Source organism: Zalophus californianus, chromosome 10 (genome assembly GCF_009762305.2).
Source record: "Zalophus californianus isolate mZalCal1 chromosome 10, mZalCal1.pri.v2, whole genome shotgun sequence".
In the NCBI taxonomy this organism is placed as follows: Eukaryota; Metazoa; Chordata; class Mammalia; order Carnivora; family Otariidae; genus Zalophus; species Zalophus californianus.
This window is the reverse complement of record NC_045604.1, coordinates 98265025-98289773: the sequence shown is the minus strand read 5'-3', so window position 1 is coordinate 98289773 and position 24749 is coordinate 98265025. Positions and strand designations below refer to the sequence as shown.

At 39.0% G+C, this 24749-nt stretch overlaps 1 protein-coding gene across 1 annotated transcript in view; it reads right to left on the bottom strand.

Moving 5' to 3' along the window:
* VKORC1L1 (vitamin K epoxide reductase complex subunit 1 like 1) overlaps positions 1-23970 on the bottom strand; it is a 56557-nt gene extending 32587 nt beyond the window's left edge. Inside the window, exon 1 of the mRNA XM_027613006.2 lies at positions 23678-23970. Within this exon, the coding sequence (XP_027468807.1) occupies positions 23678-23871 (194 nt within the window). The 5' untranslated portion in view covers positions 23872-23970. The remainder of the gene's footprint in view (positions 1-23677) is intronic.
* Between the last annotated feature and the right edge of the window lie 779 nt (positions 23971-24749).

The window sequence follows — 24749 nt, the reverse complement described above, 5'->3', positions numbered from 1 at the left end:
TCATCAGGTTTGCTTTTATGCTTTCTTAGGGCAGATCCAGAGCAGCCTTTACATTAGAGATTCTAACTTAGCTCTATTACCAAGGCAATACCTTTTTGATGTCCTGTTTATACTCTGGCTGGGGAGAACACGGATTATTCCTAAACTTGTGTGAGTTCCAGCCTATTTTCCAGTAGAGTTCTTTCTCTGGCTTCAGGTGGTTTCTTCCTCTCGTGCATGTGAAGATCAGTACTCAACCAAGACTCAAGGGTACACACCTGCACATCTCGAGTTCTCCGTGCAACTTCTCTTACATTGTGCCCCGCAAATTATAGCTGCCTTTGCCCCCTCAAGCCCCCATCTCTATCTTCTTAATGAAACCACTTGGCTTTATTTGGGTTCCCCGCTTTGCTCTGCAGCCTGAAAACCACCTCCAGACAAGAAATTGGAGTAACCACTGAGCTCTGTGGGTTCATTTTCTTCTTTCATTGATCACAGTCCTGTGTTGCCTACTATCCAATGTCTCCAAATTGTGATTTAATATACTAGTTTTCTACTTGTTTAAGGTAGCAAGGTAAAGCAGCCCCTGTTATTCCATCACCATTCAACAGAATATATTTTGTAAGTCAACCAGGGATTTCACAACTTCCTATCTAAAGTATTCATCGTGTTCTCTCCTTTTTATATCTAACAATGCTAACTACTTATTCTCCTGGAATTTGCTCCACTCTTAGTTTGACACTAAACTCTTCATTCTCCTATTTCTCTATGATTTCTTATCCTTGAATCCTCAAATATAGGCAAGTTTTCAAAGTACTGTCCTTGTCACGTTTTCTTCCCCATCTGTGCAGGATCTCACCGTGTGTGATCTCAACAAGTCCTACAGTTTCATTTATGACCTCTTTTGCTACTGACTCTTAACACAACAGAAGCATCGTATGTAACCGGCCTTGGACTTTTTCATTCATAAATAGAATACAAAGAAAAGAAGAGAATACAAAATGTAAAATCTCAACTCCATTTTAAAGTGTGAGAGTTTAGGGGAACCTAGATGGTTCAGCCGGTTAAGTGGCTGACTCTTGATTTTGGCTCAGGTCATGATCTCGGGGTCATGAGATCAAACCCCACATCAGGCTCCATGCTCAGCACAGAGTCTGCTTCCCTTCCCCAGTGCCCCTCCCCTCGCTTGCACTCTCTCTCTCTCTAAACTATTAAAATCTTTAAAATAAATAAATAATAAATAAAATGTGAGTTTATATAGGTACTTTCATAACATATAACCAAAACAGACAAACAAACCCAGAAGTTAACTCAATTAAAATGTTAAGAATCGTTACCCGGTTTATGGATTTTTTTCCTTCTATATACTTTCCTGTATTTTCTACACATACACAGGCATACACTAATTTATAATGAGAAATTATTTTCTAAATCCGCACTTCCAGCTCACAGCTTCAGCTAGTGAATAGGCCAGTATCTCAAACCAATATATTCAAAGACCAGTCACATATTTTCAACCTAGAGCCTGCCTGCTCTCTCTGTTCTATTCTATTTAATGGTACAAAGTCCTCTCATAAATTTCAGAGTCAATCAACTTATTCCTCTGTCCAGTCAACAATCCTAATGGAAACAATGAGTTTCAATTCGTGGGAAACAGTATCACTGCAGAAAGTTATAGAATAATGATCTCAAGCAGCACTGAATAGCTAGAGAATGAAAAACCTTCCCTCACCCCCACCCCCAGGTCAGAGATATGGGAGAAATCTGCAAAGAGGAAGCAATGCCCTTGGCATAGGACCAGACCGTGCTTGGGGTAAAGAGGCTGACTTTGAGGAGGGCCAAAGTCAGACAGAAAGCCCAGGGGAAAAAGGACTGAGCAGACTGAGAGTCAAGAAGCTGGGGACTTAATGACCCTCCATTCTGATTGGCACCTATACGTGAAAACAAGGAGAAACATGTAGTAAAATAAATCTTCAAGTGGCACTTCGGCATAAAGACATTTTGCTGCTAAAACTGGCATTAAACGTTGGTTGACGTGAATAATACACACTACCAACTTTTTACTATATAATTAACCAGCTCTGAATGATAAGGTTATAACCTTTTTATTTTAATGCTCTTTTAAAAATAAGTAATAAATGAACAAGGAGCAGAATTCAAAGATCACAAAATACTGTGGATGAGCCTTGACATTATGCTAAGTGAAATAAGCCAGTCACAAAAATACATACAATACACACGAATATTGTATGACTCCACTTTTTTTTTTAAGATTTTATTTATTTATTTTAGAGAGAGAGAGAGATCACAGAGGGAGAAGCCGACTCGCCACTGAGCAGAGAGCCTAATTCGGGGCTCGATCCCAGGACCCTGAGATCATGACCTGAGCCGAAGGCAGATGCATAACTGACTGAGCCACCCAGGTGCCCCTGTATGACTCCACTTTTATGAGGTATCTGGAGTAGTCAAATTCATAGAAACACAATTTAGAAGGGTGACTGCCAGGGTAAAGGGGAAGAGGAAATAAGGAGTTGTTTAATGGGCATGAAAAAGTTTTGGAGATTGGTTTACACAATGATGTGAATAAACTTAATGGTACTGAATTATACACTAAAAGTGCATAATATGGTAAATTCCGTTATGTCCTTTTTGCCACTATGAAAAAATTTTTAAGAGCGTGTAATAGTATACAGAGAAAGTATCTCTCATTTGGTCCCCCAGCCACCAACTTCTCCTCAGAGAGAGCCAGCATTAATACATTTTTCCTTTCTTTTAAAGATTTTATTTATTTATGAGAGCAAGATAGAGAGCACACAACAGGCACATGAAAAAGTGCTCAGCATCGCTCGGCATCAGGGAAATCCAAATCAAAACCTCAATGAGATACCACCTCACACCCGTCAGAATGGCTAAAATTAATAAGTGAGGAAACGACCGATGTTGGGGAGGATACAGAGAAAGGGGAACCCTCCCACACTGTTGGTGGGAATGCAAGCTGGTGCAACCACTCTGGAAAACAGTATGGAGGTTCCTCAAACAGTTGAAAATAGAGCTACCATACAATCCAGCAATTGCACTCCTGGGTATTTACCCCAAAGATACAAATGTAGGGATCCGAAGGGGTACGTGCACCCCAATGTTTATAGCAGCAATGTCCACAATAGCCAAACTGTGGAAAGAGCCACGATGTCCATCGACAGATGAATGGATAAAGAAGAGGTGGTATATATACACAATGGAATATTATGCAGCCATCAAAAGGAATGAGATCTTGCCATTTGCAACGACATGGATGGAACTGGAGGGTGTTATGCTGAGTGAAATAAGTCAATCGGAGAAAGACATGGATCATATGACCTCACTGATATGAGGAATTCTTAATCTCAGGAAACAAACTGAGGGTTGCTGGAGTGGTGGGGGGTGGGAGGGATGGGGTGGCTGGGTGATAGACATTGGGGAGGGTATGTGCTATGGTGAGGGCTTTGAATTGTGCAAGACTGTTGAATCACAGATCTGTACTTCTGAAACAAATAATGCAACATATGTTAAGAAAAAAGAAAAAGAAGAAGATAGCAGGAGGGAAAGAATGAAGGGGAGTTAAGTCGGAGGGGGAGACGAACCATGAGAGACGATGGACTCTGAAAAACAAACTGAGGGTTCTAGAGGGGAGGAGGGTGGGGGGATGGGTTAGCCTGGTGATGGGTATTAAAGAGGGCACATTCTGCGTGGAGCACTGGGTGTTATGCACAAACAATGAATCATGGAACACTACATCAAGAACTAATGATGTAATGTATGGTGATTAACATAACAATAAAAAATAAAAAAAAAACCTTTACAGGACATAAAAAAAAAAAGATAGCACAAAGGGGGGGAAGGGACAGAGGAAGAGGGAGAAGCCGACTCCCCATGAAGCAGGGAGTGATGTTGGGGTCCACCTGAGCCAAAGGAAGACGCTTAATGGACTGAGTCATCCAGGCGCCCCTTAATATATTTTTCTATCCTTCCAAAAATATTCTATTTATATATTTTTTATTTAAATGACTTAAAAAATATACCCACACAGAAATGATCCTTGAACAACACCACAGGTTTGAACTTCGTGGGTCTAGTTATATGCAAATTTTTTTTTTGACAAATACAGTACAGTACTGTAAATGTATTTTCTGTTCCTTTCGTACATCTTCTCTCTAGCTTACGTTATTCAGGGGCACCTGGGTGGCTCAGTCGTTAAGCATCTCCCTTCAGCTCAGGTCATGATCCCAGAGTCCTGGGATCAAGCCCCGCATTGGGCTCCCTGCTCCGCGGGAAGCCTGCTTTTCCCTCTCCCACTCCCCCTGCTTGTGTTCCCTCTCTCGATGTGTCTCTCTAGCTTACATTATTCTAAGAATACAGTATAGAACAAATATAATATACAAAATATGTGTTAAATGACTTTGTTATCAGTAAGGCTTCCAGTCAATATAGGCTATTAGCAGCTAAGTTTTGGGGGAGTCAAGAGTTACACACGGGGAGATGCAAATCAAAACCACAACGATCCAACACTAGTCCGAATGGCTGGTATCAAAAGGACAAGGAATAACAAGTGCTGCCAAGGATTTGGAGAAAAGGGAACCCTCGTGCACCGATGGTGGGAAAGTAAATTGGTGCAGCCACTATAGAAAACAGTATGGAGTTCCTCAAAAAACTATAAATACTGTATGATCTAATGACTCCATTCCACTGCTAGGGATTTACCCAAATGAAAACACTAATTTGAAAAGATATACGCACCCCCATTTACTGCAGTATTATTTACAATCCCCAAGAAATGGAAGCAACTTAAATGTCCATCGATGGATGGATGGATAAAGATGTGGTAAACATACACACTGGAGTATGACTTGGCCATACAAAAGAATGAAATCTTGCCATTAGCGACAACACGGACGTACCTAGAGGGTATCATGCCAAGTGAAATCAGTCAGAAAAAGACAAACACCACATGATTTCATTTATATGTAGACTCTAAAAAACAAAACAAATGAACAAACAAAAACAGAACAATTGTCACAAATGGAGAACAAACTTGTGGTTGCCAGAGGCGGGGGTAAGGGGATGGGCGAAATAGGCGAAGGGAATTCAGAGGTTACAAACTTTCAGTTATAAAGGAAGTCACGGGGATGAAAAGTAGAGCATAAGGAATATAGTCAATAATACTGCAGTAATGTATGGTGACAGATTGTGGATTCATAATGTTGTACAACTGAAATAAAACACTGCATGTCAATTATACTTCAATTTTAAAAAATGCAGTTTGGACTACACAGGTAGTCAGTGCCCCTAGTCCCCATGTTGTTCAAGGGTCAACTGTATGAGCATTCTACACATATCATTCATGCACCCTGCTTGCCCTTTTTATTTAAGATATCTTAAGAGATGTTTCTACATTAGTTCACAAAGAATTGTTTCTCCTTTTAAGAGCTGCTAATAATTCACTATATAACAATACCATTTGTTATCTTACCAGTTTCCCACTGACAGGTAATTAGGTTTTGTCCAAACTTTTGTTATTACAAGCACAGAAATGAATGTCTTCATACTGTTTAACCCCCACATATAAGAGTGTATGTATATGTCTGTGTGTGTTTATAAGCATAGGAGAGAATTGCTAAACAAAGGGTCTGTGCATTCCTTATGACTATGTGTATACATGCTATTTGTATTTATTTAAAATTTTTTATTGAATTATAGCATATATTCAGAAAAGTACACAAATCCTCGGTTTATAGCTTAATGAATTTTCCCAACGTAAATACAACTGTGTAACCAGGACCCACATTAAGATATAGAACATCACAAGCCCCCAAAAGCTCATCTTGTGTTCCTTTTCAGTGAGGTAACACCATCCTGACTGCTAACACAATAGACTGATAGATTAATTTTGTGTTTTCAAACTTTGTATCTTTGTGTCGGCTCTTTCACTCACCATTATGGTTCTAAGAATCCATTTATTTTTCTGTGTAAATTCCTTAAGATTTAATTTATTAAATTTATATTTATAAATTATTTATAAATAATTTAAAATTTATAAATAAATATATTTATTTATTTGGGGGGGGCTGCGCAGAGAGGTAGAATCTAAAGCAAGCTCTATGCTCAGTGCAGAGCCCGACACAGGGCTCAGTCTCATGAGACCTGAGCTGAAACCAAGAGTTGGATGCTTAACCAACTGAGCCACCCAGGCACCCTCCCCCCTTTTTAAAGATTTCATTTATCTTGTGTGTAAACTCTAATTCATTCATTCTTGTTCTCTGTAATATTCTATTGTATAAACACATCACAATTTATCCTTACCACTTGAGGTACATACATTCTTAATTTTAATGGATATTATCAAACTGCTCTCCAGAGTTTAGAATCCTACCATTATTCTATGGAAGTCATTATTTCTCTACATCTTAGCCAAGTTAATAAAAACTTTTGATCTTTGCCAATCTAATATATTAAAAACTCTTTCAATATAGTTCCCATTTGCTCTTATTATGACCGAAAGGTCCTATTTAAGAACTACTTGTGTTTATTTTCAACTGTCATTGAATGTCCTGTGCCTACTTATCTATTGAGCTGTTGGTCTTTCCTGTATTTATTTAAAAGGATTACTGGGTTTTTGTTTGTTTGTTTGTTTGTTTTAAGGAAATTAGCTCCTTGAACATGATGCAGGGCAAATATTTTTTCCCAGTTTATCTTTGGAGTTCCAACTTTGTTTATGCTAGTTTTTGCAATGCCTAAGTTTTTTCTGTCTTTATGCAAATTCATCAAATTTCTTTATGGTTTCTGGGATTTTGTAAAACTTAAGAGCAATAGGAACTCTCTTATGTTGCTGGTACGAGTGCAACCCAGTAAGTACACTTACCCTGGAAAACTGTCTGGCAATAGATACTAAAATTAAACATATATATCCTAGGACCCAGTAGTTCTACTCAATCCCAATAACAAATGAGAACTTAACACCCATCAAACACATACAAGAATGTTCTAAGCAGTTTTATTCATTTTAGCCAAAAAAAAAAAAAAAAGAAAATGTAAACAACCAAAAAATTTCTAGCAGTTGAATAAAGCATGGCATATTAATACTACACAACAATAAAAAAAAGAACTGCTACATGCAACATAAATAAATCTCATAGATATAATGTTGAGCAAAAGAAGCTAGACAAAAGAAGACTTACTATATGATTTGATTTATTTGGAGATAAAAACAGGTAAAACTAATCTATGGGTAGAAGTCAGAAAACGGACTACCAGTGAGGGGGGTTGGTACTGACTGAGAGGCATATAAAGGAAATTTGGGGGGTGCCAGAGATAGTCTGTATCTTGATCTAGGTACTTACATAAAAATGCATTATTGGTCCCTTAAAATATGTGTATTTTCCTATCTCTGAATTGTATCTCAGTAAAAGTTTTTCTTTTTTGTGTGTGTGAGATGACAAGCTACCTTTCTTTTTTTCTCAAATGGCTAACTCAGTTGACCCAATACCACTTACTGAAGAATTCACTGTTTTCATCTTTATTACCTATGACATTTCTACAAATCAGGTTATCACTACTCTCAACTCTGTTCCAGGGATAACCTGTCTGTTCTGCTGCTCTTGATTACTTGAGCTTTAACACTGACTTTAACCGCAGTATTCCTCCCTGCATGAATATTGATTTTCATATTTTTATGAAAAATTCCACTTTTGTTCTTTCATGTAAACTTTAAAATCACATTTTGAAAAGCCTGTGGAAATATTAACTGGGATTTCACTGAATTTACAAATTATGTTTTATCAACTCCAAAATACCTTCAATGTAAACTGTACAGTTTTATGTAGCACTAAAAAAAGGGGCACTGCAGCCCTGACAGAATGCTGCCTTGAAACTGAGGATTTTTCTTTTAGGTCTATTAAAATAGCTCTTTTAGACTTACAGACTGTTTTGTCTTTATATCACATATGAGTTGTGCTTATATTGAAAGGAAAATAAGTAAAATACAGCAAGTTTGTTAAGATGTTCATAAATAAAACTTCTTCACCACTACTACATGGCCAGAAGTGGCTGGAAGGTATCTTCAATTTTTTGTTGTTGTTGTTTTAAATATTTATTTACTTGAGAGAGAGAGAGAGAGCGAGCGTGTGCATGCAAGCCAGACTAGGGGCAGAGGGAGAGGAGAGAGAATCCCAAGCAGACTCGGGATTCTATCCCAAGACCATGAGATCATAACCTGAGCCAAAATCAAGAGTCAGATGTTTAACTGACTAAGCCTCCCAGGCACCCCTGGAAGGTATCCTCAATTTTAAGGCCTATCTCAATTTTACAAATGACAAAACGCAAAAGTGTATCTAGCAATATGCAATACAAAAATTTAGAGGGGATACTGACATCTTTCCAATGTGAGAGTTATCCTATCCAAGAACAAGTTATGTTTCAGCATTTATTCAATTATTATACATCCCATGTTAAAGTTTCACGTTTTTCAGAGATATCCTTTGTTTTCTTGTTAAATGGTTTTTTTTAATGTACTTCTATGCAGACTTTTTTTTTTTCTTTAAAAATTCTGTTAGGAAGATGTGCAAAACCTCTCCCTAAACTTATTCAATGCCAATTCCAATCAAAATCCTAACAAGTATTCCTGTGGAACCTTACAAGCTGATTCTAAAATGTATATGGAAGTGCAAGGGGCCAAAAACAACCAAGACTTATTATCTACTGGTTATCAGGATGTGTAAAACTACGCAGTAATTCTCAAACTTGACACTCCAAAGAGCTGTAGCTTATGTGATTTTAATGTATTATATTTATCGTATTTGAAATTAAAATATAATTGTGAAATATTTGTTCACTTAAAAATAACAACATTGTATGTTAACTAGAGTTTAAATAAAAATTTGAAAGAAATAACAAGTAACTGATTATATATTAACAGAAATTCCTTATGAAAAATAACTGTTCTCCAAAACATAAAAATTTAGTGAAAAGAAAGGCAGTGTTTTACGTTTCTGTAAATCTTCTTAATATCTGGCTTAACAGGAGACAGCTGGATTCTCATTCCTGCATTTGTATTCAATCTGTCTCAATACCACATGTCATGCAACCTCTAGAAAACCTACTGTACAACTGTGAGGGAATGAGAGTAAATAAGGCAAATAACATCTTATTATCACTATGAAAACAGTTTTGACCTCAATGACCCTCTAAAAAGGTCTGGACCCACCCGGTCCCAGGAGAACTGCTGAAATAGAGTAGTTAAGATTGTGGCACCCTGGCACAAAGACAAACAAATAAAAGAATGGAATAGAAGAGCCCAGACAAATCCTCTTGCACACAATCAGCTGATTTATGGAAAAATAACTCTACATACAGAGCAAGGGAGAATGATCTTAAATTGGTGCCACAATAATAACTGGATAGTCACATAGGAAAAAAATTAAACTGACCCCAACTCAGACCATTAAAAAAAATTCCACTTAGATTGTTGATCTAAATGTGAAAGTCAAGGGTGCCTGGGTGGCTCAGCCGGTTAAGCGGCTGCCTTTGGCTCAGGTCATGATCCCAGAGTCCTGGGATCGAGTCCCGCATCGGGCTCCCTGCTCAGCAGGGAGCCTGCTTCTCCCTCTCCCTCTGCCTGCCTCTCTGCCTACTTGTTCTCTCTCTCTCTGTCAAATAAATAAAATCTTTTAAAAAAATAATTTAAAAAAAATGTGAAAGTCAAGACAAAATATTTTCATGCAGAATATCTTCAACACCAGAATACAAAAAAGCTCTGACTATAAAGGTTGACCATGTTAATTAATAATTTTTGTGAATCAAAACACACCTTTAAGAAAATGAAAAGACAAGGCAAGCCACAGAGCGGAAGAGGGTGTCTGCAATACAGATTATCTGAAAACATATACATGTATATACATATTTTATACATATATATACATACATATACATGTACATATATACACATATACACATATGCAAATGTATCTTAAAATATCTTAAAATAAGTAAGACAAAAGATGAACACCAGGCAGAAAAATGGGCAAAAGATTTCAATGAGACTTTAATGAGCCTTTCAAAGAGAAGATAATCCAAATGGCCAATAAACATATAAAAGGCTGCTCAATCCCATTAGTAATCAGGGAAATGCAAATTAAAACCAAATAGGAGTGGGCGCCTGGGTGGCTCAGTTGGTTAAGCGACTGCCTTCGGCTCAGGTCATGATCCTGGAGTCACGGGATCGAGGCCCGCATCGGGCTCCCTGCTCAGCGGGGAGTCTGCTTCTCCCTCTGACCCTCTTCCCTCTCGTGCTCTCTGTCTCTCATTCTCTCTCTCTCAAATAAATAAATAAAATCTTTAAAAAAAAAAAAAAACAAATAGGAGTGTTAAATAGAACCACCACTTTGGGAAACAGTTCTATAGTTTCTAATAAAATTAAAGACCTATCCTATGACCCCAAAATCCACTCTTCAATATATACCCCCAAGAAATGAGCATATGTGTGTGTGTGTGTGTGTATGTGTGTGTGTCGCGCGCGTGCGTGTAAAATCATACAATGGCACTAAGCGATAAAAAAAGAATAACTGATAAAACCAACAACTTGGACGAACTGCAAAAAACATGATGCTGGGCAAAAGAAGCCAGACACAAGAGAGTGCATACTGTTATGAGTCCATTTACATTAAGTTCGAGAATAGGCAAAGCAAATTTATGGTGACAGAAGTCAAAACAGGATTGTCAGAATAACAGCTTCTGACTGAAAATGAGCACGAGAGAACTTTCTGGGGTGATGGGAATGTTCATCTGAGTAGTGGCACATGCAAATATGTGAAAATATTTTCAAGCTGTACATTCAAAATTTTTGCATTTTATTATATATGAAATACACCTCAACTACCCACAAAAATCCATTACGTATATACCAGAATGGTTAATAAAATTTAACAGACTGACAATCCCAAGGTTTGGCAAACAGGTGGAATAATAGGAAATCTCATACATTGTTGGCAGGGATCGAAATTATTGCAATCACTTTGGAAAACAGTCTGGCATTACCAACTAATGTTGAAAATACAGAAGGGCACCTGGGTGGCTCAGTCGGTTAAGGGTCTGCCTTCAGCTCAGGTCATGATCCCAGGGTCCGGGGATCAAGCCCCATGTCAGGCTCCCAGGTCACTGGGGAGCCTGCTTCTCCCTTTCCCTCCTGCTCATGCCCTCTCTCTCACTCCTCAAATAAACAGAATCTTTAAAAATATACATATATATTAAAATTGAAATACACAAAAATGTTCATAGCAGCATTATTCATAATTGCTGCAAAGTGAAAACAACTTAAATGTCCGTTCAAAAAGAGTGAAAAATGAGTAAGTTAATTGTGACATACTTGTATGACAGAATACTCAGCAATGAAGCAAACTATAGCTCCATAAAACATGGATGAATCTCTCAAGATAATGCTGAATGAAAGCAGCTGGAATAAAGAATACAAACTAAATGGTCCTATTTATAAAGTTCAAAAAGCAGGGAAAACTAAACTACCAAGTTTAGATACAGCCTTAGGTAGAAAAGTAAGAAAGTAATTATCATAAAAGTCAGGACAGAAGTTAGTTCATTTTGAGAAGGAGGAAGAGTATATTTTATAAGGAGGGAGTTAAAGGAAGGCTTTCTGAAGTGCTGGCAATCGTCTAATGACCTGAATGTTGGTTACAAGGGTTATGCTTTGTGATTATTACATCAAAAAAGATGCACAGCTCAATGACTCTTCCATATCTATGTTACAAATCAGAACAAAAAAGGTTAAAAAAAGCAACTGGACCTGGTGGCTGATTGGATTTGGTGGGGGAGGGGGAGGGTGGAGAAACAACCAAAGACAGCTCCCAGGTTTCTGACTTGCACAACTGCTTGGGTGGTGATGCTTTCACTGGGATCAGAAAGAGAGCATTTTCAGGGGAAGAACATTAATTAAATCGTGGACATGTTAAATTTATAGTACTCTGGAGACATCCAAGTAGAGATGTCCAGCAGGCAATTAGATAGGCAGATTTAGAGTTCAAAGGAGAGACAGAAATTTTGAGCCTGGTGACATAAATTTCCTGGATAGAGATACAAACTTTAGGTTCATCCGTGAGTGAAGCCATGGACATGAATGTGACTGTTGAGGGAAAGAAGACTGACAAGAGGGTATAGGGCTGATGGCTGGTATGTCCACATTTAACGGGCAGGTACAGGAGAAGCCAGTAAAGAAAGCTGAGAAGGAACTAAGTGGTAGGAGGAAAATCAAGAACATGTCATGAGCCATTAAGCAGGGGAAGAGAACGTCTCCTGAGTAATGTCACCCACTGCAGGCTGATGCACAGTTAAGAAAGGATATGGGTTATGTGCAATACTTAGCAAGCCAGTTTTTACTCCACCTCTTTCTGGTTGATTTGAGACAAGCAACAACCCAAAAGAAAAACCAATGCTTCTGAGAATGGCTGAAAGTTTTTGTGTTACCTTTGGAAGTGAGGAATTAAGGCCCCTCTTACTGTCTTTCTCCCTGACTCTCAGGAAGAGGACAGATTTGAAAGCCCTGATTGGGTCTGTGAGTTATTGGATAGAATCACCATTAAAAGGTCAGCACACAAGTACGGGTTCACTTTTCTGCTTCTTCCGTGTGACTGAAGTGGTATGGGAAGCCCTCAAGAGGGCTTTCTCTTCTCTAAGTGAGAGCCAGGGTCAAACCTACTACTTGGGCAGAGAAGGCCTAAGGCATGTGGCCAAGGCCAGATCAGCAGTCAACCAAAGCAAATGTGCTCTCTGGTTACATGGCCCTGAGCACTGATAGGAATGAGTTAGATAGAGCAGGCTTTGCTCACATCACATGGGAAAAAAATCTAGCTATGTTTGAGAACTGAGGGGATGAAAGGGGTCCAACTCACAGACTGTTTTAGTTTGAAACAATTTAAGCTCAACTGGATTGGAAAAAAAAAAGCATTTCCACATGAACTCAGCTGGACTTATTCCAGTCTTTTGTCTTGGAAGTTTGGTGCCCAAGTCCTAGTTAAGAATAAAATGCAAAGTATCTTAAGTTTTTCATTTGCAAGTACAAATATCTAATACAAATTTTTTTTCCTCAGGGGCCCTATAGACTTGAAAATAGAGGCTGCAGACTGGAGAGAATTATGTTACTGGGATCCCTGTCCATAATACCATCATAACATTTCTCAATTTCTAGCACCACATTAATTACATATAAAGCAAAACTACAATGGGCATCTAGTTTAAAATCATAACAGATTAGCAACTCCAGAATAAATAGATATGTTTGTTCCTTGATGGGAAGATGTGAGTAAAGGTTGACTCCTTCCCAAGTTCATCTATAAATTCAGTACAATTCTAATCAAAATCTCATTGGGATTGTTTTTTAGAGCTCATCAAAATAAATTCTAAAATTCACCTGAAACAGTAAATGCATGAGAATAGCCAAGAAATGTTTTAAAATGAACATATTTGCTCATTTTAAAACATTTTTGCTCATATCAGGTATCAAACTTACTATTTAAAGCCATAGGGGAGAGAGGGACTGTAGTAATGGAAATGAGTGGAAGCACAGACAACATATCACTGGACCCGAATTGAGAATCCAGAAAGAGGCCCTATGTATATAAGGAAATTCTTGTGGCATTTCATATATGGTCAAGTTAATACATGGAGTTAAGCAAAAGCCTATCAATTTAGAAAAAAGTTTGATCCCTACCTCACACCACACACAAAAGTAAATTCCACTCAAACTAAAGGAGCTAAATATGAAAAAAAATCCAAACAAAATACATGAAAGTTAAAAAAAAAAAAATCTTGGGATGCTAGCGATTTCACTAAACAAGATTAAAGAAAGAAAAACAAAAACAAAAAAAACAAAACCCAAAAGCTATCAGGAAATCAAACACGGGACCACATAAAAAAGTTTAAACTTCTACTGAGTAAAGATACCATTAATGAAATTAAAAGACAAATGAGAAACGAGAAAATACATGTAATACATATAACAAAAAATTATTATGATACCTGAAGAACTTCCGCTAACCAGTAAGAAAAAAAAGACAACCTAGGAGAGAAATAAATGGGCAAAGGTATAAACAGGCAATCACCAGAAGAAATTTAAGTGAACATTTAACATATGTCTATACAAAAATTAGGTTACAGATTCATCTAACCTGTAAGCTACATTCTACATGATTAAGGAATTGTTTTTCAAAACTACAAGAAATCATAAATACCCATTCATCTGGTATCAGAATGAGACATGCCCTTCTAAACTCAAAACCTATGGGGGGCGCCTGGGTGGCTCAGTTGGTTAAGCGACTGCCTTCGGCTCAGGTCATGATCCTGGAGTCCCGGGATCGAGTCCCGCATCGGGCTCCCTGCTCAGCAGGGAGTCTGCTTCTCCCTCTGACCCTCTTCCCTCTTGTGCTATCTATCTCTCATTCTCTCTCTCTCAAATAAATAAATAAAATCTTTAAAAAAAAAAAAAACCTATGGGAAAAAATTACAAAAAAAAATTTTTTTCATACACTTTCAAAAAACCTATGTACTATAAAAATTAATGAAAGTGAACTAAAATGGCAAAAATATTAATAACAAATGATAAAATATCCATAGCCTTTAAATATGTAAGGCATTTGTCTAATCAACATAAAAAATTCTAAGATGTATATGGGCAAGACTCAAGAGAAGAAATGCAAACAATTAATAAAAACGTGAAAAGCCACTAAAACTTGTTTATGTTGGGGGAAAATGCAAATCAAAACAATGAGATGACAGTTTTCATAAAACAAATTCATGAAGGCCTAAATAATGAGAATACCCAAAGACAAGGGTACAGGACTCCTGACATTCTCTTGCATTACTGGTGAATTTCTAAGAACAAGAGAAAATAGCTGTAACATGTTAAATTAGGAAAAATAGATATAAAATACGTATAGTATGATCTCAACCATGTTTTAAAATAATAGCTACATTTTATGAGCACTTACTTTTGTGCCAGGTGCTGTGCTAAGACTGTTTATAAACACTGGTGCATTGGTGTACTTCATATTCACGATAATCCTGAGTTAGACACTACTGTTACCCTCATTTTATGAAGAGGAAACTGAGACAAAAGAGAGATTAAGTTATGCAACCGAGATTTCAATCCAGGTACCCTTTGCTCTAATCTCTGTGATTTTAACTATTAGCACAATGCACAAGTGGAAATAAATCAAACTTGTAAAAAACAGTGGGGTTGATTATACTCCACTTTAATTCTTATTTTGTCATGGATCTTCCATTATTTTACTTCTCAAAAACAACGTTTTTAAAAAGGTCAATAATCACACAACAGGATAACAGCATCCTTGAAATTCCCCTAAATTATAGATGCTAATAACGAAAGAAACTGTATAGATTATAATCCCTATAGTTTAAAAAAATTTTTTAGCAAAAAATTTTTTTCCAAATGAAATTTTATGTGGATCTATAATGAAAAACAGATTAAAGCAATATTTCATTCTATCAGTGTATTTTAAAAGCTCAAGTTTATGACATTTACAATGAAGGTCTTCTGATCAACACAAACTTTATAAACTATGGATGACTGGGGCAGTCAGACTTGTTCTGTTTTGATTGAGCAGTATCAAGAAAAACCTGATCCAAATCTCTCTGGACCTCTAGCAGTTGCAAATGATGAGTTTTGTTGTTTTTTTAAATAGCACATTAATACTATCTAAAGATTTTATTATACCTGTCCAAAAGTCTAAGTAGAAGAACATTTCTAAGTTAAATCTCTAATAATAAATCTTAAAATATATAATAATCATGACATCAGTACATTATGCATAAGGCAGTCACGTTATAGCATAACACAATGAGAGTTCTAGAGTAATTTGCTGATATAATTTTACACGAGCAAACAAGCACTGCCTGAATTTTTAAAATACCAATAATCCTAATCAACAGAATTAAAAATTCAAGAATAAACACAAAGAAAGCAAGAAACTCTATTATAAGGATTTTTATCCTGAGTGTTGGCATTATGGGTAATTTTAACTTTTTCCTTTTGCTTATTTTCCCTCAAATATTCTAAATACATTGATTTTTTTCCTTTTCTTTTTTACTTTTTATCTTAAAATAACTATAAATCACAGGAATTTGCAAAAAACGCACAGGATGGTCCCTAGCACACTTCGCCAAACCTCCTCAAAGGTAGTATCTCCCATAACTATAGTACAATACCACAACCAGGAAACTAACCTTGGTACAATCTAGAGTTTACCAGCTTTCGCCAGTTTTACATGTACGTTTCTATGCAATTTTATCACATTTGTAGCTTCCTGTAACCACAACTGAAATACAGAACTGTTCCTTCCCCACAAGGCTCCTTCATGCTACCTTCCTTAACCAAATCACCCTTTCCCCCATTCTGAACTCCCTGGCAACTACTAATCTGTTCTCCATCGCTATGATTTTGTTATTCAAAAATGCTATATAAATGCAATCATATAGTATGTAAACTTTTAAGACTGGCACTTTTTTTCACCGGCATAACTGCTTTGAGATAACCTGGCAGTATAAATCAGTGGTCTCTACTGTGTTAAAATTTAGCATGTTACGCATTTGAGTATATATAAATGTTTATGAATGTTTTAAAGTTTAACATGTTAAAATGTGAATCAAACGCTTATGAAATCCCTGCTGCACTGCCACACAAGTAGGAGCTGGGGGAACAAATTTTGAAAACTAATAATCTAATACCAGTCTAGTGCATTTGTGTACAAATACTATATAGAAGAGAAACCCAAGGCTCAGTGCTTTTAAGTCTTGTCCATGTTTACAAGAACATGCGGTTTACAAGAATGCCTGGTTTTGCATTTTTCTGGAAAAGCTCTAGATTCCAGTCATTTCCCAATGCAGGTGGGTCTGTGTTACATTCAAATATGACCACTAGCTATTCTCCCCAAATAGCTACCGTCTTCCAAATCATATGGAAATGAATCCCTCTTAAATTCCTACTTTTTTTTTTTTTTTAAGATTGTATTTATTTATTTGACAGAGACACAGTGAGAGAGGGAACACAAGCAGGGGGAGTGGGAGAGGGAGAAGCAGGCCTCCTGCGGAGCAGGGAGCCCGATGCGGGGCTCGATCCCAGGACCCTGGGATCATGACCTGAGCTGAAGGCAGACGCCCAACGGCTGAGCCACCCAGGCGCCCCTTAAATTCCTACTTCTGTGTGGTGATTTAGCCAGCACCACACCCCAGGCCCAGTTCACCTGATTCTTTGCACAGTAGATCCATGACTCAACACCTCTCTCAGAAAGAGCTTCCCCACCCTAGTACAAATTCAAACTAACTTTTTCCCCTCCCCACCCCAGGTGCCTAGATGCCCTTTTATCTTCCTTCCCTTGGCAATTCTGTTAAGTCTTACTGATAGCCACCCCCCTGCATACCTGTTCACTGACTAGGTGTGACAAATGCCTTATCTTCACAAGTTTAGGCTTACAAGGCAAACACTCTAGAAACTTACTTCTCAAATACTGCACCTTCATAGTAGCGTCCTTGCTTTCCCCCACAAATTGCTATAAACAAGTAAAAGCTATAATGCAAACTCTAGGCATTTTTTGGCATACAGATGTAAAAAAAAAAAAAAAAAAATGGCACCCATGTTTGCATAGTTTTAAAAAACTTGGCTGATTTGGGTATCATTTGATCAATATTAGATCTAAATGGAATTCAAAGGAGTAATAAAGAACTCGACTCTTGAGACAGACTGCTTGGGTTAGAATCAGGCCTCTGCCACTGCATTATCTAAATCAAGTTTCATTTATATGCTGTGTGCCTCAGTTTTCTCTTCTGTAAAATGGTGATAAAAGCACCTCAGAGGACTGTTAAGAGAATTAAATAAGTAAGCATTTAGAACACTACTTTGCACACAGTAAGCATTATCTTAAGTATTAACAGTTATCTCTAACACTACAGCAGTCCAGTTACTTTGTGATATCTTCTTTCCTCTTATACTCTAAGTTCATACTGCATCTGAAATTTCCATACCAAGAACCAATAGTAACATAAGAACCAATATTTTATTTGTGAGTCAAAACTAACTACTGGAACAAATTTTCTTTTACATACTAGCAGTTATTAACATTGCACCAAATACGAATATAAGCACTTAAAAATATGTGGTGATGAAAGACTGCTAGCAAAAAGTAGGGTATAGATCAGAATATGTAATATAATTTTATGTTTAAAAATGGGAAGAATAATATGGTCATATTTATGCTTGTATACTCATAAAATGGCTCTGGAAAGTTTCACAGCTGCTTACGGAGAGGGAGAACTGCATGTCTGGGTGAAGGGGTATGAAAAAGATTATTCGCATGTATGCTTTAGTATCTTCAAATGTGAAACAGCAAATGCATTATCTATACAAGAATTCAACTGAAAAAATTGTAGGGGGCCAGTCCTTAAACAAGTACTCTAAAAGCCAGGTTTCTAGTCCCAGTCTGCAACTAACTGTGTTACCTTGGACAAGTTGTTTAACCTCTGAGTCTAGGTGGACAAAGCAAGGAGCAGCAAAGATTTCTAAGTTCTATTCTAAAAACGTAAGATCTCAGGGTGCCTGGATGGCTCACTCAGTAGAGCATATGACTCTTGATCTTGGGTTCAAGCCCCATGCTGAGCAGTAGAGCTTGCTTAAAAAAAAAAGTAAGATCTCAACGAAAGGGGTAGTAAGTAGATGGCACTACTACTTCTTTTAAGATGTGAGAGAGGTACTAGTTCAACATTTTGCAAATGAAGGCAATTTTTTGAGGAATTGATGGTTTTCAAATACTGTTTTACAATTTTAAAAACTGTAGAACTGTCGGGGCGCCTGGGTGGCTCAGTTGGTTAAGTGACTGCCTCCGGCTCAGGTCATGATCCTGGAGTCCCGGGATCGAGTCCCACGTCGGGCTCCCTGCTCAGCAGGGAGTCTGCTTTTCCCTCCGACTCTCTTCCCTCTCGTGTTCTCTGTCTCTCATTCTCTAATAAATAAATAAAATCTTTAAAAAAATAAAAATAAAACTGGTATTGTCAAGCCTATTAATCTTTAAAGATCACTTGTACTATTAACATAAAAACCCTTTTTAGAAGGGGGTCTAATGTAACTTGCAGAAAATACCTATAAAGAATATTCTGCACATTATATTGCTTTCTCGCCACACTTTCTTTTTTAAAGTACCAAAATTTATTTATTTATTTATTTATTTTAAGATTTTATTTATTTAGCAGAGAGACAGTGAGAGAGGGAACACAAGCAGGGGGAGTGGGAGAAGGAGAAGCAGGCCTCCCACCGAGCAGGGAGCCTGATGTGGGGCTCGATCCCAGAACCCTGGGACCATGACCTGAGGCGAAGGCAGATGCCTAACAACTGAGCCACCCAGGCGCCCCTCTCGCCACACTTCTGAAAATTTTCTTTGAAGATTTTATTTATTCATTTTTTTGTCAGAGAGAGAGGGTGAGGGTGAGCCCAAGCAGGGAGAGCAGCAGGCAGAGCAGTTAGAACAGGCAGAGGGAGAAGCAGGCTCCCCGCCGAGCAGGGAGCCCTATGTGGGACTCCATCCCAGGACCTTGGGATCATGACCTGAGCTGAAGGCAGTCGTGCTTAACCAACTGAGCCACCCACGCATCCCTGAAATTGTTTTAAATGGACTTGAAGTCTTCATACTATGGCTTGGAGGAGCAAGAAAGTATGCTAAAACAATTTAATCTAAAATACATATAAATGACTATACTTAAAACAAAAAAGTTACACTACTTAAAGGAATTTATTATCAGATACTGCAAAAACAGGTAACACCTCCAATCAATGATAATAGCTATAATTGACCAGATATTTATTCCTTAAATCATCATTAATCCCACCATTCATCTGGCAAAGTAAGCTTTAATAGCCCTATTTAACACAAGAAGCAACTGAGGCTCCATGAAGATAAATAACTAGCTTGAGGCCAGAGTCTAACAAGTAGCAGAGCTAGGAGCCCCCCAGAATCTTTGGATCTGAGCTCTGCACCAGGAAGGGTTACTTAATCTTTCGCCTTTTACTATTGGCTGGGAGGCTGGTGCAGGTTTGCAACAGACTATTTACTGATTTATATAAAAATGAGGAAAAATAAGAAGAAAGCAAACCTTTTAATAAAGCTAAATGATTCAATTTAAAGTCTTTTACTCTGAAATTCTGTCCTTTCAAATTGAGTTAAAATATCCTTTTTATAAATGAAATGATGGCAAAAGTAGCTAGTGATGTGGGTTACTGTTGCTGTTTTTATTGGCTATACCTGGCAAAACAAAACAAAACAAAACTGGCAACTCCACTGCACCCTCCCAATTTGGGAATCATTTTTGAAATCCAAAGTCTAGGGGCACCTGGCTGGCTCAGTCAGTGGAGCATGCAACTCTTCATCTCAGGGTTGTGAGTTCAAGACCCACATCAGGTGTAGAGATTACGTAAAAATAAAATCTTTTAAAGAAAAAAAAATACATCTGGGAACTACTCCCTTAGACAATGATGCCTCCCAAAATACTAGAGGACTTTACATACACACACACACACACACACACACACACACACACACACCCTCAAGATTCTCTCATTAAACTCTATTCTATTTGGATCAAGACACTTAAGGATTGAGAAATGAGAATAAAGTGAGTTTTAGCAATCCAAAGTCATGTGAGTCAACACTGGGTTCTGGGAGGACTTTCCTCAGGATTCTTTTCATTGGGTAACTTTTCTCATCCTTTATCTGCAATTCTACTCACTCTAACCTGGGCTCAGACTTTCTTTTCCTAAGATAATCACATTTTTTAATACTTCTGCTAAGGAGCAATCAATACGTAGGTCAAATAAAAAGAATTAGTTGAGGTCTCCAATAATTTGATTTTATTTAAAGCCACTCTGACAAAATAAAAACTTTTAACGATGTTTATTCTACGTACTTAAAAAACAATTGGTTTATTAATCAGACTGAAGCCACTTTAATTACCAAGTTTCTGTACTTCTGTTAAATACATTCATATATATATATATACACACACACACACATAGACATATGTCTGGTACATAACACACATGTAGCTTTGCAAGTAGTTTATAGACAGGCTGAAACCAAATAAATTTCTTGAAAAGAATTTTATTGTTTATGGCAAATAAGCTATTTACTCCTTTTGTTAGCCATGTCTTATTTCTTACCTATCCTCCTTTAGCGAGCATCGATTTTAAAATATTTTATGTACACAGCTACACAATTAAACATTAGTTCCAGTCACGACATATTAAATTCACATTTGAAACTATAAAGAGATCCAGTTATTTTTAGTCTTACATACTTATATATACTTAGTACACTTATATATAGTTTTAATATTCTACTTGATGTCATTTATATTATTCTATGGTACTTTATTAAAATTTTAAAAAGAGCACAAAAACCTGGATCTTTTAGGATATGTAACTGAAAATATTTATAGTCTATACTTATTGCATGGTTCAAAAACACTCCTTTTTAAAGGCAAGTCAATTTTAAAAATGTGGGCGCCTGGGTGGCTCAGTTGGTTAAGTGACTGCCTTGGGCTCAGGTCATGATCCTGAAGTCCCGGATCAAGTCCCGCATCCGGCTCCCTGCTCGGCGAGGAGCCTGCTTCTCCCTCTAACCCTCCCACCTCTCATGTACTCTCTCTCTCTCTCATTCTCACTCCCTCAAAATAAATAAATAAATCTTAAAAAAAATTTTTTTTAAAAACGTCACCATACAATTTGGATAACATAAAGCATTCTTTCCACGCCCCCAAGTTAAAAGGCCCAGTTAAATTTATTATAGACTACAATGCTTGCAAATCTAAAATTGTAATAATTTTGCCTAAATTCCATACTAATCTAGTATCAAGTTATTTTTATTTCCTTTTTTATTTTTTTTAATTTTTCTTAGTTTTTTATTTCCTTTTTTAAAAAATTACTTGTAATATACCGCTGGATAGTCTTTTCACTATGTATTTATTAAACTAACTTCGGGCCAAGATACTTTTAAGTATAAAAGACCTTTCCAATGGAAGTGAAATAAACATAAAAATGTTTGCATAAAATACACTCTGTGGTTCTCAAAGGGATGCTGAATCTATTAAAGTCTATTGACTTGGTTCAAATTATACTCAACCAAAAATGTGAGCTTTTTGTCACATTGATATACTTTAACTGTTAACTAATATCTACATTTTAAACATATTGTGTTTAATGTAGCAATAATGATGACTATTTTCCCACTTAAGCAACAGGATTTTGGTTTAAGGGCAAATGAGATAGAGCTGTCTAAATGGAAAAGACTGGCAGCCTGAAGTTTGTAAATTGTAACAAGACAAACTCCAATACTTGCTTGTTCATGTAATCACCAATATGTAGGTCAAAATAAACTAGTGAGCTATACATTACAGTCTACCTAGCAATTTACAGATCAACAGGAGGGAAAGAAACTGCTCAAATATAACCACTGTTAAGAAATGTGAAATATTAAGCATAGTATGTCTCTATAAAAATTGTAACCTATCAATTTTGAAGTCATTTCTTTCACTTTTGCTACTTTTAATGAACTCTCCTCAATAATTTTTTTAAAAAAGGCAATCACTTTAAGATGTAAATTCCTTTTTTTTTCCCAAAGTAACTTGCCTAGGAAAACCTAGTGCAGCAAATAGAATGTAAAAGATAAATCACTACAACATTTTTAAAAACCTAAAGTTATCAGTAAAACAAACCAATCCCTCCACTTAGGCGTGTATTTTTAATCTTCTCTGCGTATCCCATTATACTAATCAACAAGGTTTAAAAGTCAGCCTAATGCCCCAAACATTATCACTACACTTGACATACTCCTATTTTAGGCAAATGAAGCTTAAACTAGACCCAAAGTCTGGCCAATTCCCCCTCTCCGGCACACTGAAATATACAAGGGGGAAATCCAAGAAATCAGATATATTAAGTGCCGGTATCTTCTTCCAGAGTAGGGTCAAATTCGTGTTTGCCTGCAAATGTCACCATCTCAAGAAGTCTGCAAATTCTCATTAGCGCTACAGAGTACAAAGAGGCCTGACCACAGAAACACCTGTCCTAGCACCAGGAAGACAGTGGGAAATGCAAACCCCCGAGTCCACGCCGGCCGCACAGCCTCCGGCTGCAGCGAGCCCGGACGAGCGATGGGCAGTGACCTCACCGCTCCCTGGGGCAGGGTCCCACACTCCTGACCCGCCCCCCCCCCCCCCGCGGCGAGAACCAGGAAATCTGTCAAGTCGGCCGGGACCCGACCCACCATCGGCGAACCCCTCTCGCTCCTTCGCAGCCCGGCCCCAGCCTGCCCAACTGCTCCCGGTCCGCTCCGGCCTCCCGGCTACACTCTGCCACCTCATCCCTCCTCGCCGGTCTCGCGGCCCCGCCACCTCCACCCCGGCGGCCTGCACTCGGGCCGCCCCTCGGGCCGGAGCCCCCCCGGCCGCCGCCCCCAGCCTCGGCCAGGCTCGCAGCGCCGTCGGTCCCTCCGCGGCCCGGTCCCCGCCGCCCCCCCCAGGCCCGAGCTCCCGCCGCGCGCTCCCCACCCCCAGCCTCCGCCCTCACCCAGCTCGGCCGCTCCCGGCCCGCTCCCCCAAGCCGGGCTACCTGGAGGCAAGGGCGGCGGAGCACTTCACCCAGGGCCCCAGGTCGCAGAGGGCCCGGTGCTCGGGGTCCCGCTCCTTCTCCCGCTCCACGTGGTAGGCGTAGATGGAGAGCAGGATCCCGGCGGCGCACACTGCATACCGGGCCACCCGCTCCCACCGCGGCACCGACACTCTCAGCAGGACAGGCGCCGCCATCTTCCCCCCTCCGCCGCCGCCGCCGCCTCCTTCGCCGCCGCCGCCGCCTCCCTCCGCCTCCACCTCAGCCGCCGCCGCCCGTCGGGGCCCGACCCGCCGCCGCCGCCACCGCCGCCGCCACCGCCGCCGCCTCCGCCGCCGCCGCCGCCGCCGCGCCCCATTGGTTCTACCGCCTCCTCTGGGCCCCGCCCCCACAGGCGCGCGGCCCAACCGCCCCGAAAGGAGAGAGCCCCGCGGGGCGGGGAAGGCGCGCGCGGGCGCAGAGGGAGGGGGCGGAGCGCGCAACCGTCGGGAGGCCGGGCCCGCAGGCGGAGACAGAGGCGGTGCGGCGCTCGCAGCGGGCGGGACCGAGGGGAGGGGCGTGGTCATAGGGAAAGAGGGGCGGGGCTATGGGCGGGGCGGGGCGGGGCCTGAGGGCCTTAGGGGAATAGAGTGCGATGAATAATAAATTTGAAAGATACCACCCAGTGTGACTGAGTAAGCCCTTGGCCCCTCCCCCTGGGAGGTGGTGATCAATTGCCATCGTATTTTCCTTTTTTGTCATTAACATTTCATATTTTTTGACCCAATCCAAATTAACCCTGGCCAATGCCCAGAGCTCCAGAGCCATGTTTCCATTACCTGATATTCCCCAGCACAACCTCCAAGCACCTCCATGCTCAACAAGTGCAAACTTAAATATTTTTTTAAATTATTTATAAAAAAAAATTATTTATGAATGCCTTGCTTCTCTGTAAGGTGAACTTGAGATGGCTTAACATAATTAATGTAATATAGAAAAATGTAAAAATGAACTGAGAAACCAGGACAAAGAAAAAGACCAGTCAGAATAAAAGGAAACAACAGGAGTAAGAACACAGATAAGCAGGTCATAGGGT